Raw genomic sequence first — 15101 nt, 5'->3', positions numbered from 1 at the left:
CCTATAAAGTTAGAATTTGAGTAGTGTGATTTGAACAAGTAGCTACTGGTATAGGCTTGGACTCATATCATGGACTAGTAAGTTCCAGAAGAATCAAAGGGTTAAACATTAAAAAATATATATTATATAATATTTATATATTAATATTAATTATTAATGTAACTAATGTTAATATATTATATATATATATAAAATAAAACGTGAAAAAAACAAACAGGATTTGGCCCAGTCATGAAGAAAACAAATTTATAATGGTTTAAGAAATGAAGCAAATCATCAGAGACAATATGTATATAAACAGCATCTTAATATGTAAATATACTTTTTCTGGAGTGAGACTAAATGAATATGTAAAATTTAAAAACGGGTCAAAATATGTGTCGTATGTTTGATAAAATCATGCCTTACAAAATGTAAAATTGTTAGAAATGTAGAAGGCTCAAGCTAAATGCTACCAACAGTCAGTTTTCTTTTAGTTTGGGAAAAAAAATGTAAGCAGTATATAACCTAAGGAATAAAATACACTTTTTGGAAAAGATATACATACTTCTAGGAATTAGATACAAATTGAAAGAAATTCATGGGGCGCCTGGGTGGCTCAGTCGGTTAAGTGTCCGACTTCAGCTCAGGTCACGATCTCGCGGTCCGTGAGTTCGAGCCCCGCATCGGGCTCTGGGTTGATGGCTCGGAGCCTGGAGCCTGCTTCTGATTCTGTGTCTCCCTCTCTCTCTGGCCCTCCCCTGTTCATGCTCTGTCTCTCTCTGTCTCAAAAATAAATAAACATTAAAAAAAAAAAATTAAAAAAAAAAAAAAAAGAAAGAAAGAAATTCAAGTTACGGTTCTGTATCTGTAAATTATCCAAAAACAAAGTGATAAGATGGAATGGAACTTTGTGAAGAAATAGACGGCATTTAATCAGTTTCTTTAGTGAATTCTGATTTATATCAAAAATTATAACACTGTCATTGTCAGTAATGCTACATTTTAGAATATGCTCCCAATGCTGGGGGTGGGGTGAGGTCGTAAGTTTTTGTACGTAGATCTTCCAGGTACTATTTATACTAGAGAAAAAATGACAAATGACAAACCTACCCGCAGTGGGGAAATGGCTGTGGAATCTGTAGCTTATTAACATAGTCTAATAGCATTTTGAGATTTAAGGTGATGTTTTGTGATCCGTGTTGAATAATAGAAATGGTTCTATAAAATACATCAGGAAGACACAGAACAAAAGATTGTCGAGGTACATCTACGTAAACATTCAAGCAGAGGGGCAGAATCCCTACTCATTGGACACAGCGTGCAGGCATTCTGTTCCTCTTATAACTGGTCTATACTTTTTTTTTTTTAATTTTTTTTTAACATTTATTTTTGAGACAGAGAGAGACAGAGCATGAACGGGGGAGGGGCAGAGAGAGAGGGAGACACAGAATCGGAAGCAGGATCCAGACTCTGAGCCATCAGCCCAGAGCCTGACGCGGGGCTCGAACTCACAAACCGTGAGATTGTGACCTGAGCTGAAGTCGGACGCTCAACCGACTGAGCCACCCAGGCGCCCCAAGGTCTATACTTTTTAAAAAGCATCCTTAAACTTCTTGAAAATTCAAGTGTAATTTTGTCTTAACTGTGCTTTTTCTCTGATTTAGTCTTGTAGTAGATTTTATTTAGGGAATTATGTTATTTTTCCTAGATGGAGATCAGCCTCCATTCTCTGAGCCGAAATTCCCTACGGAATGCTTTTTTCTTACCCTGCACGCCCACCACCTCTCTATTCTGCCAAGTTGCCGTCGCTACATCCGCAGACTCCGGGCCATCCGGGAGCTCAATAGGTATGTGCCTGAATCCATGTCCTGGGATCGCCTGAGTTACCACTGCTCTCGCAGAGCAAGCAGTTCCATTGTGACCAGTAGATTTTTTTTTAAAATTTTTTTAATGTTTATTTATTTTTGAAGGAGAGAGAGGCAGAGCATGAGTGGGGGAAGTGCAGAGAGAGAGGGAGACACAGAATCCGAAGCAGGCTTCAGGCCCTGAGCTGTCAGCACAGAGCCCGACACGGGGCTCGAACCCACGAACTGTGAGATCATGACCTGAGCCAAAGTCGGCCACTTAACCGACTGAGCCACCCGGGCGCCCCAGGTGACCAGTAGATTTGAATGTGGGGAGTATGTACGTTACAGCACACCACCTGCCTCTGCTTCCACGTCCACATTCCGTGGTCAGCCAGAGTTCTTTATGTGGTGAAGTGACCCAAACTTTGGCTTCTGAGAGTTCTCAACCCTTGATGCGTGGTCACTAGACGTCCATTAACTCTTTCCATTGGTCATGGGAGGGACTTTCAAGGATCTCCCGGATTCCAGACATATTCCTTCCTCCCTGGACTCTGAAGCAGTAAGTCTAGTTCCCCTTGATAAACAAGATCATTTACTCCTGCCTACATGTAATTCTGTTTTTCACATGTTGTCTTGTGGCATAAAGAATTCAGAATGACCAGATGGTAGCCTCAATTTCACATTCATCAGCACCGTTGTTGAGTTTCTTTTTCTTTAATGTTTATTTATTTTTGAGAGAGAGAGAGAGAGAGAGCTGGGGAAGGGGCAGAGAAAGGGAGACACAGAATCCAGAGCAGGCTCCAGGCTCTGAGCTGTCAGCACAGAGCCCAACGCGGGGCTCGAACTCACAAGCCGCGAGATCATGACCTGAGCCGAAGCTGGGATGCTTAACCAACTGAGCCACCCAGGCGACCTTGTTGAGATTCTTAATCTAAGCATTTCTCCCTGTGTACCAACATCTCCAACTAAACAAATCACAGGAACAGGAAGCAAAAATATTTTTGAATGGGTCCTCTGGAATGATAACAGTGTGGCCACTTCATTTGGTCCAAGGCCTATGTACACGTCACTTCATTTGGTCCAAGGCCTATGTACACGTCTGGCTGTGAGAAAAAGTATGTCATGTCTATATCTGCAACTGTGTATCTCTATCTATCTGTCTTGCTAATCTCTTGTTAATGCTGATGATTACTCTATAGATGATTACTCTGAAGATTTTCCTTCTACATGTATATTCGTGTCGTTTGTAAATGATGACAGTTTTCTTTCTTACACCTTTTCTCTTTTTGTAACACTGGCTACAATTGCTAGTACAATCTTGAATAGAGACAACCTTCTTTGTATATTCTCATTACCAGATTAAGAAAATTTCGCATTATTTTTAGCATTTTAATAGTTCCTATTCCTAACAGAAGTTGAGTTTTATTAAATGCTTCTTCCATAGTTGTTGAAGAGATCAGATTTTTTTCCCTCCTGTATTCCGTTAATGTAGTTGAATTACATCAACTGGGTTTCTGATATTAAACCAGACTTCCCTTCCTAGAGTAAACTCAGCTTTTATATCTCATTGATATTGCTTTTATGTCTCATATTCATTTTGCCAATATTCTGTTCGGGATTTTTGAGGTTGTGTTCGAAAGAAAGATTGACCTGTAATTTCTTGTTAAGTCTTTCTCAGATTTTGGTATAAGTGTTGTGCTTGCCATATAGAATGAGTTGGGAAATACTCTCTCTTTTTATATCCTTGGAAGAGTTTATTGTATAATAGTTATGTTATTTCTTTCTTGAAAGTTTGGGAACATTCATTGATGAAGCTGTCTGGGATTAGAGTTTTCTTTGTGGGAAAGTTTTTAATTATGTGCTGTATTCAGTTGATAGATACAGGACTATTTAGGTTTTTATTTCATCTTGTGTTAAATTTCTGTAACATCTAAATTTTTAAAATCTATAGGCCTAAAGTTGCTCATAATATTTTCTATCATTTTAATGTCTGCAGCACCTTCATTATTTCCTTCTACTCTCTTTCAGTTTAATTTGCTTTCTTGTTGATATTTTTATTGCCCCTTGAGGTTGGTACTGAAATCATTCATTTTCAGCCCTTTCTTATGTGCATTTGAGGTGTCTCGTTTCCCCAAAGCATGGTTTTGGCTGCATCCCTCATGTTTGGCATGGCACATTTTACTGTTCAGTTCAAAATATTTTCTAATTGTTACTGTTTCATTTTTGACTGTGGGTTATTGAAAATATGTATTGTTCAAATTCTGGATTCTCGGTGGATTTGTCTCTTTATCTCTAGCCAAATTTCATTATGGTCAAAAGGACATGTTCTGATTTGTGTCCTTTGAACTTTTTGTGGAATTTGCTTTCTGGCCTCACATTCACAAGTAAACGTTCCATATAGATGTGGAAAGAATGTGCTTTCCGTGTTGCATATTGCACAGCTTCACTTTTGTCTCAATAGGTCAGGTTTGTTCATCTATCATTCACACTTTTCTCATATTTGCTGATTTTATCGGCTTATACTGTCAGTTACTGAGAGGCATATATGCATTTCAAACTGTGATTGTGAATTTGCTTCTTCATCTTGGAATCCTGGGATCCCATCTCTTCCACTGACTTTGGATGATCCGTTTCAATGGTACCAGCTACCGCTTGGTACCAGTACCAACTCCCAGTGGATGGTCAGAGATGTCAGTGTTCCCCTCACCTGTGTACTTTCCAGTGCTGTGATAGGAGAGATGTCCTCTAGGGGATGGCGGGGCGAGAGGGCATGTATTGGGAAGAGGGGTTGTCTGAGCTGGTCACACTTGGTATATTTATATTAATCTATATTAATGGTCTCAGCTTCTTTTTTTTTTAAAGTGTATTTATTTATTTTGAGAGAGAGAGAGCAGGGGAGGGGCAGAGAGAGAGAGAGAGCAGGGGAGGGGCAAAGAGGGAGAGAGAGGATCCTAAGCAGGCTATGAGCCATCAGCACGGAGCCCGATGCCTGGCTTGAACTCACAAACCGTGAGATGATGACCTGAGCTGAAACCAAGAGTTGGACACTCAACTGACTGAGCCATCCAGGCGCCCCAATATTCTCAGCTTTTTTTTGTTAATGTTTTTTATTTATTTTTGAGAGAGGAAGAGATACACAGAATGTGGGGGGAGGGGGGGCGGTGCAGAGAGAGAGGGAGACACAGAATCTGAAGCAGGATCCAGGCTCTGAACTGTCAGCACAGAGCCCGACGCAGGGCTCGAACTCACAAACTGCGAGATCATGACCTGAGCCCAAGGTGGACGCTTAACTGACTGAGCCACCCAGGCCCCCCCCGTATTCTCAGCTTCTTAAGCGTTAGATTCCTTCCTCCGAATCATGACAGGGGATGTCAGATGGCTCAACTTCACTCAGCGTAGGTCGCTGTCAATTCCAACTTTGAGTCAATTAGCTGGGCACACATTGAAAACCCATCCCAGCTACTCAGGACAGTCTTGAATCCAGGATCTCTGATAGGTGTAACGTGTTGATGAACTTAGTTCTACATAGAAAGATGTTAACATGCTTCACTCTTGCTGATCAAGCATCTCCAGGATCCATTGCACACACGCTCCCATATTGTGTCACTATTGTGGTAGATAGAATAACGATGTCCCAAGAATGTGGAAGGGAAATAGTAATTCCAAGTGCATTGAACTCTATAGCAGTTTGCTTAAAAAGGAACAGATATGTCAACCACACATTGTCATGACCACCCAGTCAGAAGCTGGACAAGGCTGCCTCGCACTTCTCCTCATTGTTCCATGTGCCTGTCCAGTGTGGCTCCCTAGAGGCAGGCTGTCAGGCCTGTCTGCCCTCCCGTCGTGCTTCTAAACATCTTTCAGTGTCCTCTCGTCCTGCCATCTGCAGCTTAGACAGGTGCCACACGGCACTTTCAGTGTGCTATCAAATCATCGCCATTTTTTTGAGAGCCGGGTACGTACCAGGAGTTCTCTCTTGATCCTAACCTGGCGGGAAGCTGCTTCAGGGTTCACCCTGATAGTAGGGCCTCTGTCCCTGCTCAGCAAAACTCCACCACCACTGTGCGTCCAGAAAACCCGCGTGGCTGCCACTCCCCAGTATCCGCTTCTGCCTTCGATGAGGGCTCACCTCTTGATGGAAGCTAGGTCATGGGCAGAGTTGCTGGCAGCGAGGCAGTCTGGGAAAGTGTAGTTTCAAAAAAACTTATAACCCTCTAGTTTTCCATGTCTTGATGGAGGGGGGTTGAAATCGCATTACGTGGGCCAGTCTTTAAAACGTGCGGCCTGTGGTGTGACTGGCGGGCGATCTTTGGGCCGGCACCTAAAGGAAGTGAAGGAACGAGCCACAGAGACTATCTTAGGAGCATTCCCAGCAGAGGGAACCATTGCAAAAGAAGAGAAGGAACTGCCATGACCGAACTCGCCTTTCGTTTTGGTAAATTGACCAGACGAAGTAACCTCGAATTTCCACGAAGGACTTCTTTTTTCCCCTCTCTGGAAAATAAGGGGACGATGTGTTTCTTACTGTATTTCATTAACTCTAAAGTACCATCAATTTTAAGACCTCGTTATGTGAGGAACCAGTAAGAAAGAAAATTTCTGCCGGTTCATGGTAAGAGACCCTCTGATTTTAAAAATGCTAAAGTGAGGGGGGAAATGTGAATCTGAGGGTCAACAGGATGGTCACAATGAACAGACAAGGTGGGCCCTGTGTCTTCTTGCATCTGACGGTTAGTCTTTGCTTTTAGAACCGTGGAAGATTTGAAGAATAACGAAAGCCAATGGAAAGACTCCCCGCTGGCCACTAGACACCGCGAAATGCTGAAGCGCTGCAAGACTCAGCTGAAGGTTCGTACAGTTAATTGGAGCCTCGTAACGATAATCCTCCCACCCGCAAGTGTGCCTTGAGGGAGCCCTTCAGTGTCCCCTTTCCCTTCATGATTCTGTTCCCCGAAGAGAAAACGCTACACTTGCCCACTTGCCGGTACCTCGCCCGTGTCTAACACGATATTTAAATCTCAGCACGGAATCTGCACGCGCTCGTGCCAGCGACAACTCGAATCCTTCCTGGTGTCGTCACCCTCAGTGTCACGTCTCCGGCCCCTCTCCCCCGTCTGCAGGGTCCTCCCCTCTGCTGCCTCCCAGCCCCGCGACCCAAAACACACAGGCGCCGGCGCGCCCGGCCACGCGCCCTCACGATGTTCCACCAAGCGGGTTTGTGGTAGTGGGAGGGCCCCCTTCCCTTGTCCCTCATTCTCCGTTTGCCATCGAAGACGATCCACGGCACGGACCCTGACCGTAGACGGGGAGATTTCTGCTGGTGGATGCCGGGCGGAGGCTGTACGAGGGAGCGTAGACAGCGGACTTACGCATTTTTCTCACGCTCTTGTTCACATTGTAAAACTGGCTACCAGCTGGTTCTGCTTTCTGTTGATTAGTAGGAGGATGTGTGGACATGGTAACTTCGATTTCTGGTGCAAGTTAAGATAGATTTGTTTCATTTGCCAAGAGACGTACTCGAGATGCAGGATAGACCAGGGGCCCTTAACTGGCGTCCCTAGACCCCTGTGCTCATGCCACAGACATGTTGTTAGGAGTCCGGAAACTGTTTAAACCGATGTGCCAGTGCGCGTGCGTGCGTGCATTTCCTTCTCGCAGTCGTCCTCCCAGGCAGGTGTGGGACCCTCTGTGGACAAGCATTTTGCCCAGGGACAGCTCATTAGTGGTGACCTGGAATTCAGATGCAGACTTGACCGGCTTCTTTCCACGAACCGTCTCTGACGCCAAAGCGCCTCCCCCGGCAACCTTGTCCCCCAGTCAAGCTATTTAAACATGACAGTAATAACTACCTTCTTGAGCCCCAGCTTCGGGCTCAGTGGTTTGCATGGCGTACCTTTTGTTTTTCTCAGAACAAAGAAAGCTCCTGACACATGACCAGCTTACTATCTAGCTAGTTAGAGATGGAGCTCACGAAGCCTTAGAACTTCGACTTCCCATCTCTTGGCCCGTTCCCTGGCCGGTCAACGCTGCGGGCAACTCGCTCCCAACTAATGTGTGGGCGGGGGCATACCTCCTTCCACAGAAACTGGTACGGTGCAAGGCCTGTGCTGACGCTGGTTTACTTGACGAGAGCTTTCTGAGAAGATGTCTGAATTTTTACGGCCTTCTCATCCAGCTGCTGCTCCGTATCCTGGACCCCGCCTATCCCGAGTGAGTGTGCCCCCTCCCTGTCACCTCCTCTTCCCTCGTCTGGGCCGTGTCGTCTTCATTGTTCTTTAGTCGATAGCTAAAACCCAAGCCCTTACTTAATCCGTTCTTTAATTTCTAGATTGTACTTTATACAGACTACAAGATTAGTAATAGTTTGGATTCCTCGTAATTATAGTAAGAAGGGAATGTCCGCACCTATTACTTAAATTTTGACCTAGTACTTTTTTACCAACTGGCTGTAGATTGACAGAAAAGGAAATCCCTAAGTTAGAAACTAAAAACCGGAGATAGCAAGCTATTAGGTAGGCCCTTTAAGCACTGGGTCCAAGAAGATACTCGGCCAGTTATTATTATTTTATTGTTACTACGAAATCTCCGGGTCGCCGATGTGGGTGAGGTTGACCCAAGGCCCTCTGTAGGAGTGGAAAATATTATTTAAAGTATATCTGTATCTCTTTTGTCTCAAAACAGCTTGAGTTGCATAAAGTGACCAAATATGACCCTTTTATTTCTTTCGTATTTGATTACATTAACCTTAACAGAAAATCAACAGAAGGAGACATTTCTCGTGCCTGCCCTAGTATACCCACTGTCTTCATTCCTCCCTGCTCATTTCTGGTTCTGGTCTCTTAGCTTGTATCCTTTTCCCGTAGCTGTATTATATAGAAGGAGGTCCCCCCCCCCCCCCCCGCAATAAAATACTTATCCATAATGGTCGCGTGATGTTCCTTATAGTTTCCGGTCCCAGGTTTTTGTTTCATAACTTGTGCTTTTATTCTCTTTGACAGCATAACACTGCCTTTAAATTCAGATGTCCCCAAGGTTTTTGCAGCATTGCCTGAGTTTTATGTAGAAGATGTTGCTGAATTTTTATTTTTTATTGTACAGTAAGTGCCTTTGACATACTCCATCGCTCTAATGTGTTTTCATGCATAATGTGTACATTGTATCATGAACTGTATTGCCAAGCTCCATTTTATGCCTGAAATTCTGTGTGATGGCTGTAACCGAATGCTTCCTGGAGACTGGAAAAATAAATCCGACCGTGGCACGAAGCCAGTTCCAATAATATCTTCAAGACAGAAGCAGGATTAACAATGCTGCTAAGAATGTACTCTGTGAAAATTGAGTTGAATTTCTAATAATTGAGTATGTGTTTCTGAGAAACAGAAGGAGCAAACAGTTTATAAATATCTAAGTGAACATTCAAAAGCCAGAAATACCCGTATCTGTATTTTTGTACCAAAATTTTTCTCAATTATAAAATTGGAGAAAGCTTACAAAGAAGTGGTTTGAGTTTATAATTGACATTTGAGGTTTTTTTTTAAAAACAAAAAAACAAAAAACAGCTATCAAAAAAATTTGTTGGGGCACTTGGCTGGCTGAGTCAGTGGATCATGCAACCCCTGATCTCAGTGTTATGAGTTCAAGTCCCTCACTGGGTGTAGCGATTACTTAAAAATACAGTCTTTAAAAAAATTTTTTTTAAGTCTTTTCGGTAGCAAAGATCTTTTGTAAAGTCTGCCTCATAATTTAATCATGGCTTTGGCTTATTTCCTTAAACGTAATAAGTTAATATGACATGCTTCAGCCAGTAGACCCAATAGATTTGAAACCTATCTAGTTATAAAGTAAACAGTCACTTGAAACTCTGCAAGTTCAAGGTAATTCGGTATCTTGGCTCCTTGACCTATTGGCCCCTTCCCTACTTAATGATCCCAGCATCCAGTCAGGTGGAGTTTTTCGAAGCTTTATTTCTTGCTCTTTTTGCCTTCTTCAGATACTCTCCTCAGGTGCTTTATGAGCCCTGTACTCAGGACATTGTGATGTTCCTCGTTGTGATGTTGTGTAACCAGAACTATATCCGAAATCCATATCTGGTGGCCAAACTAGTAGAAGTCATGTTTATGACCAACCCTGCTGTTCAGCCACGAACCCAGAAGTTTTTTGAAATGATTGAAAACCATCCTCTCTCCACCAAATTGTTGGTCCCTTCACTGATGAAGTTTTATACAGGTACGTTTCAAGTATTCAGGTGGGCAAGGTCGTCTAAAGCTAGCGGACGGAGTTACTCTAAAGCTGGTAGCTAATATCCCGATGGCCACGTACGGGTGTGACCTACTAGCCCACCGCTGACAGAGCATGTGCTGTTGCTTAATTTTCCCCGAATAGCGGAGATCCCACATTGACCGTTCTACGCACAAGTCCCTGATGGTGCAGCAGGATCCACGGTAAGCCACGTGGTTAACACTGAGCTCGGATTGGCGTCGACCGCACGGATCAGTCGTTTTGTCTGGAATCCTCTGGCTCATTTTAGCTTTGAGCTTTCAGAGCACGGGTCAAACAGGGAGCTTATTACAAATGTTTCTTCTTGAACCCCACTCAAATCAATGGAATCGGGATACTGGGGAGCATTCTCTCATTTGCTCTTGTCTACACATATTTGCTGAGTGCCTGGTAATAACCGGGCGCCGCCGTTCTGGGTGCTGGGTTTTATGTGGGTGGACAAGACCCGAGGATACATCAGACACCGTCCTCCACTTCTGGACTGGTTGGATTCTGAATTTTTATGTTTAATTGGGCTTTTGAACTGCAGATGTGCTTGCATAAAGCTGATTACCTTGGGACCAATTCACCTGTCTGCTAGCAAAGGCGTGAGATTGTCCCAATGCCACATTTTCCTTCCAGTTTGTACATTTTGTAGGAAAGGAAGTGTGTTCTGTCTGTCTCAACTTCTGTTGAAGCTAGCCCATTCTGGGCACTCAGTAAGTGTCCTGAGCATACAGTAGAATGTACTTGCCATTCTCTTGGAAGAAACACGGGTCATCCAAGAGTACAGCTGCTTGCTGTTGGGTGCAGCGACCAAAGTTTGAGGATTCCTCTGTGTTCAGTGACGGCCATCCCCTCCCTGACAACCAAGATCTGCTCCTGCTCGTTGGGGGCTGGTGCTGTCACCTGTCCTTCCACTTCTGAGGGTTCCAGCAGTCTCTCTACCTCCTTTCGCCTTTGTCACTATTGCTTTGTAATATCTAATAAGAGTCTCTCTGGGGCGCCTGGATGGCTCCGTCGGTAGAGCATGATCTATGATAGAAGAATCGGTAAACTCTTGATCTATAGGTCAAGTTCAAGCCCCACTTTGGGTATAGAGATTACTTTTAAAAAAAGAGAAAAAACAGTTTCTTTCCTTCCCAGCCTACCTGTTATCATCTTACACCTAAAGTAAGTAGATGAGCATCTTGAAGTTTTGTTAACATCCTCACTTTGACAACAGCAGAGAGCACTCCTGGGTCAAAAACCTCTTCCTGGCTCCCCAGTCCTCCTCTTTCATTCTTTAGCCCTGGTGGGGCAGGGCCTCCCTCCCTGGGAAAGAGGGCCATTCAAGTGCAAATGATGAGTTACACGTGTACAGGACAGGACCTTATTCAGTGCCTTGCACATATCAGACTTCGTTGAAGATAATTCTGCATTTCTTTTTTTTTTTTTTTAAGTTTATTTATTTTGAGAGAGAGCTCAAGTGTAAGTTGGGAGGGGCAGAGAGAGAGGAAGAGGGAGAGAATCCCAAGCAGGCTCCATGCCATCGGTGCGGACCCAGTGAGGGGTTTGAACCCACGAACTGTAAGATCGTGACCCGAGCCAAAGTCAAGAGTCAGATGTTTAACCAACTGAGCCACCCAGGCGCCCTGAAGATAGTTCTGCATTTCTTAAAATAGCATAAGGGACCTCTTTTCACCTATTTGTTTTTTAATTTATTTTTTAAGAAGAGACTACCTAGTTGTAGCTAATAACGTAGTTGCCGAGAAACACATTAACCTGCAAATACCTCTTTCATTTCCCCCATAGCTAGTGGGCAGCTATGAAACTCTATGAGAATGTAAATTGGTAAAAGCTTTCCGGAGGGCAATTTGGCAGTCCACACCAGAAGCCCTAAAAATTTACAGATCCCGCATATCAGTCAGGGTCCAGTAAGGAAGACAGAAACATGTCAGTTATTTTCACAGAATTGAGTACGTACAGAAGGCCCTGGAACAATGTGGGAGTTAGGAGCACGCCCCACACGGTCAAAAATCTACATTTAACTCCCCCAAAGTTCATTATTAAAACCTACTGTTGACCAGAAGCCTTATCAAGAACAGTCAATTGACACATCTTCTGTATATGTATTAAATGCTGTAGTGTTATGATAAAGTAAGCTAGAGAAAAAGAATGTTACAGAAAAATTGTAAGGAAAACACATTTACAGTCCTGTGTGTATTTTTATTGAAAAGACCACGTAAGTGGACCCGTGCAGTTCAAACCCATGTTGTTCAAGGATCAGCTGTACAAGGACCTGGACAAACGGAAGACAGAAAGGCAAATAAGGGACTTTGGGGTGAAAGGCAGAGCGTAGGTGCAGAAGTGGCAGAGCTGGGGGCACTGAGGCAAGAGGCTGCAGGTAGTGAAATCTAGCGGCGCGGATGAGGGCTTGGCCAGGCCTCTCAGCAATGACAGCGGCCATCTGGCCTCTCTGAGGGTGTGCAGGCTGGCTAGTGCTGCGAGCCCCGAACAGAGCTGGAAACCGGAAGCAGCCGCTGGGCAGGAGAACCTTTGCTGACGGGAGCAGCCAGCCTACCCCCAGGTCCAAGCCCCTTCTCTCCTTCAGGTTTCTGGTTCTTCTGCAGCGCCCCCTGTTGGCGAACCCAACAGAGGGCCAGCTGTCCAGGGGAAGCCTGCAGAGTCCCAGCTCGAGCATCACAAAGCCATAAAGGGTGGATTGGGGGCTGAGGGACAGCAGCTACGTAAACAGCTCACCCTTTTGAATGTGAACTTAATTTCTAGTCATCTGTCCTACGGGGAGAATTGTAAATGTACATATGTGTTTATAGTGATCATTACTGCAGCATCATTTACGGTGCAGTATAGTGAAAATTCGTAAAACTGCCTAAATGTCTGCCAGCTGTGGATAAAGTAAATTAGGTATCCGATAGTGGGTCTCTCTGAGCTGTGAAAGATGATGTGTTATTTACAGTAAATGGTGAAGCGATTAAAGACAGTGTCCAGTAATGAAACAGTATGTACACAGTGACCATGTGTTGGTGCCCATGTATGTGATGGAAAACAGTGTGGAAGAACAGATGCCAAAATATTAACAGGGAGTCAGTTACTTTTGAGTGGTACACCTGTGAATGGTTTTCTTTCTTTTTCTTTTTTAAAAATTATCTGCACTTGGCGCACCTGGGTGCCTCAGTTTGTTGAGCATCTGACTTTGGCTCAGGTCATGATCTCCTGGTTTGTGGGTTCGAGCCCCACCTCGGGCTCCACGCTAGCAGTGTGGAGCCTGTTTGGGATTCTCTCTCTCTGCCCCTCCCCTGCTCACTGACTCTCTTTCAAAATAAATAAACTTAAAAAAAAAAAAAATCTGAACTTAATTATTCTCCAGTAAACATGTATTGTTAGTATTAAAAACAAAAGTTGTTTAGTTAAGTGTATTTTTAAAATTTTTTTTATGTTTATTCTTGAGAGAGAGAGAGAGAGAGAGAGAGAGAGGAGTGGGGGAGGGGAAGAAAGAGAGGGAGATACAGAATCCAAAGCAGGCTCCAGGCTCTAGGCTCTAAGCTGTCAGCGCAGAGCCTGATGCGGGGCTCAAACTCATAAACTGCAAGATCATGACCTGAGCCGACGCCAGACGCTTAACTGACTGAGCCATCCAGGTGCCCCTAGTGAAATGTGTTTTATACTCAGTGCCCTGAGCCTGTCACTGGGACTTTGGGATAAAGCATGGGGGCAGAGTATAAGCTTGTGCCAAGGGCCGGGCTTCTTCCTGGGAGACCAGTGCTGGTCCTGGTGGAGCCCCACTGGTAGGACCGCAGGGACAGCTGGATGAGTGGTGTTCTCCCGTTCCCTTTGCCACCAGGCAGTGTACCGTCTGGCCCTGGACCACACCTGCAGTCCTAGAGAGATGATACCCGCACTAATAATAGCCGCCGTTTATTGAATACTTTCTAATCCTTTCACTTAATCTGCACAGCCGTCCTGAAGATGGGTCCTATAAATATCTCCATGTTACAAATGAGGAACCTGAAGCTTAGAAAGGTCAAGCAGCTTGCTGAAGGTCAGCAGCTAGTGAGTGGCAGTAACCTCTGCAGTTGGGACCTTGGCACGGGTGCTCCTGACTGCCGTGCCGTGACTGCTGTGGTCACGTGGGACCGGTGCCGCGAGAACCCTGCAGTGGGGCATCCGAGGCAGCCCTCCACTCGTGTCTGAAGCCCATAGTAAGACCTGCTGACTTGGGTCCTGACTCTTAGGCGTGAATTAGAGATCGCTGTATGGAACGAGCTCCTCTTTTCTGCCCCAAGAGACTCTCCTGGCTTAGGAAATGCTGAAGATCAAGTTTTTATTTCAAAAAGGAAATTAAACTTCAAAATCAGAGTATTTTATTTGAATCAGCAGTCAGTTCCTTAAGGAGCAGCGTTCCCCACCTGGCTACTCAGAAGCTGGAAGAACACTGATAACTAAGATGTATTTCAAGACTGTCCTCTTCCCCAGGCTGAGCTGCATCGGCAAAGCCAGCATTAGCCCTAGTAGATTCACTCACTAATTCTACAAAGGTTTATGAAGCTCCTATAGTGTGTCAGCCCTGGTTTTGATGCTAAGGCCTAGTGGTGAAGATGTCACACAATCGCCGCTTTTGTGAGTCAGGCGTTCTAGTTGGGAGACGGACGTTGAACCAATAAATAAGATCCTTTCAGACAGTGGGTGTGGGAGGAGGGCATGATGCTACTTTAAGAAGCGTAGTCAGGGAAGGTCTGATGACACAAAAGAGTGAATCACACGAAGGTCTCAGCCACAGTGTGGCAGACAACCAAGACAGCACGTGTAAAGGCCCTGAGGCCTGGGCAGTTTAATGAACTGAACAAGAAGACCTGCAGGGGGGAGCATGGTGAGTAGTGGGGGAGTGAGGCCAGCCAGTGTCTGGTTCATTACAGACCTCTTAGAACTTGGACTTGGGAAACAGAACTTGGGCTGCTGCAGTTTTGCGGGAGCATTAGGAGTGAAATTTATAAAATGTTGGGAGAGGTGTATATT

The 15101-nt window shown here is 44.5% G+C and overlaps 1 protein-coding gene across 1 annotated transcript in view; it reads left to right on the top strand.

The window, feature by feature from the left end:
* Window positions 1-15101, top strand: part of UBE4B (ubiquitination factor E4B) — a 121579-nt gene that overhangs the window by 87156 nt on the left and 19322 nt on the right. Inside the window, 5 exon segments of the mRNA XM_019461341.2 lie at window positions 1691-1829; window positions 6578-6677; window positions 7912-8039; window positions 8828-8926; window positions 9820-10055. Coding sequence (XP_019316886.2) covers window positions 1691-1829; window positions 6578-6677; window positions 7912-8039; window positions 8828-8926; window positions 9820-10055 — 702 coding nt within the window.

This window comes from Panthera pardus, unplaced genomic scaffold (genome assembly GCF_024362965.1).
Source record: "Panthera pardus isolate Hobbes unplaced genomic scaffold, ASM2436296v1 HiC_scaffold_11, whole genome shotgun sequence".
Taxonomy (NCBI): Eukaryota; Metazoa; Chordata; class Mammalia; order Carnivora; family Felidae; genus Panthera; species Panthera pardus.
This window is presented reverse-complemented; position numbering and strand designations above follow the sequence as displayed.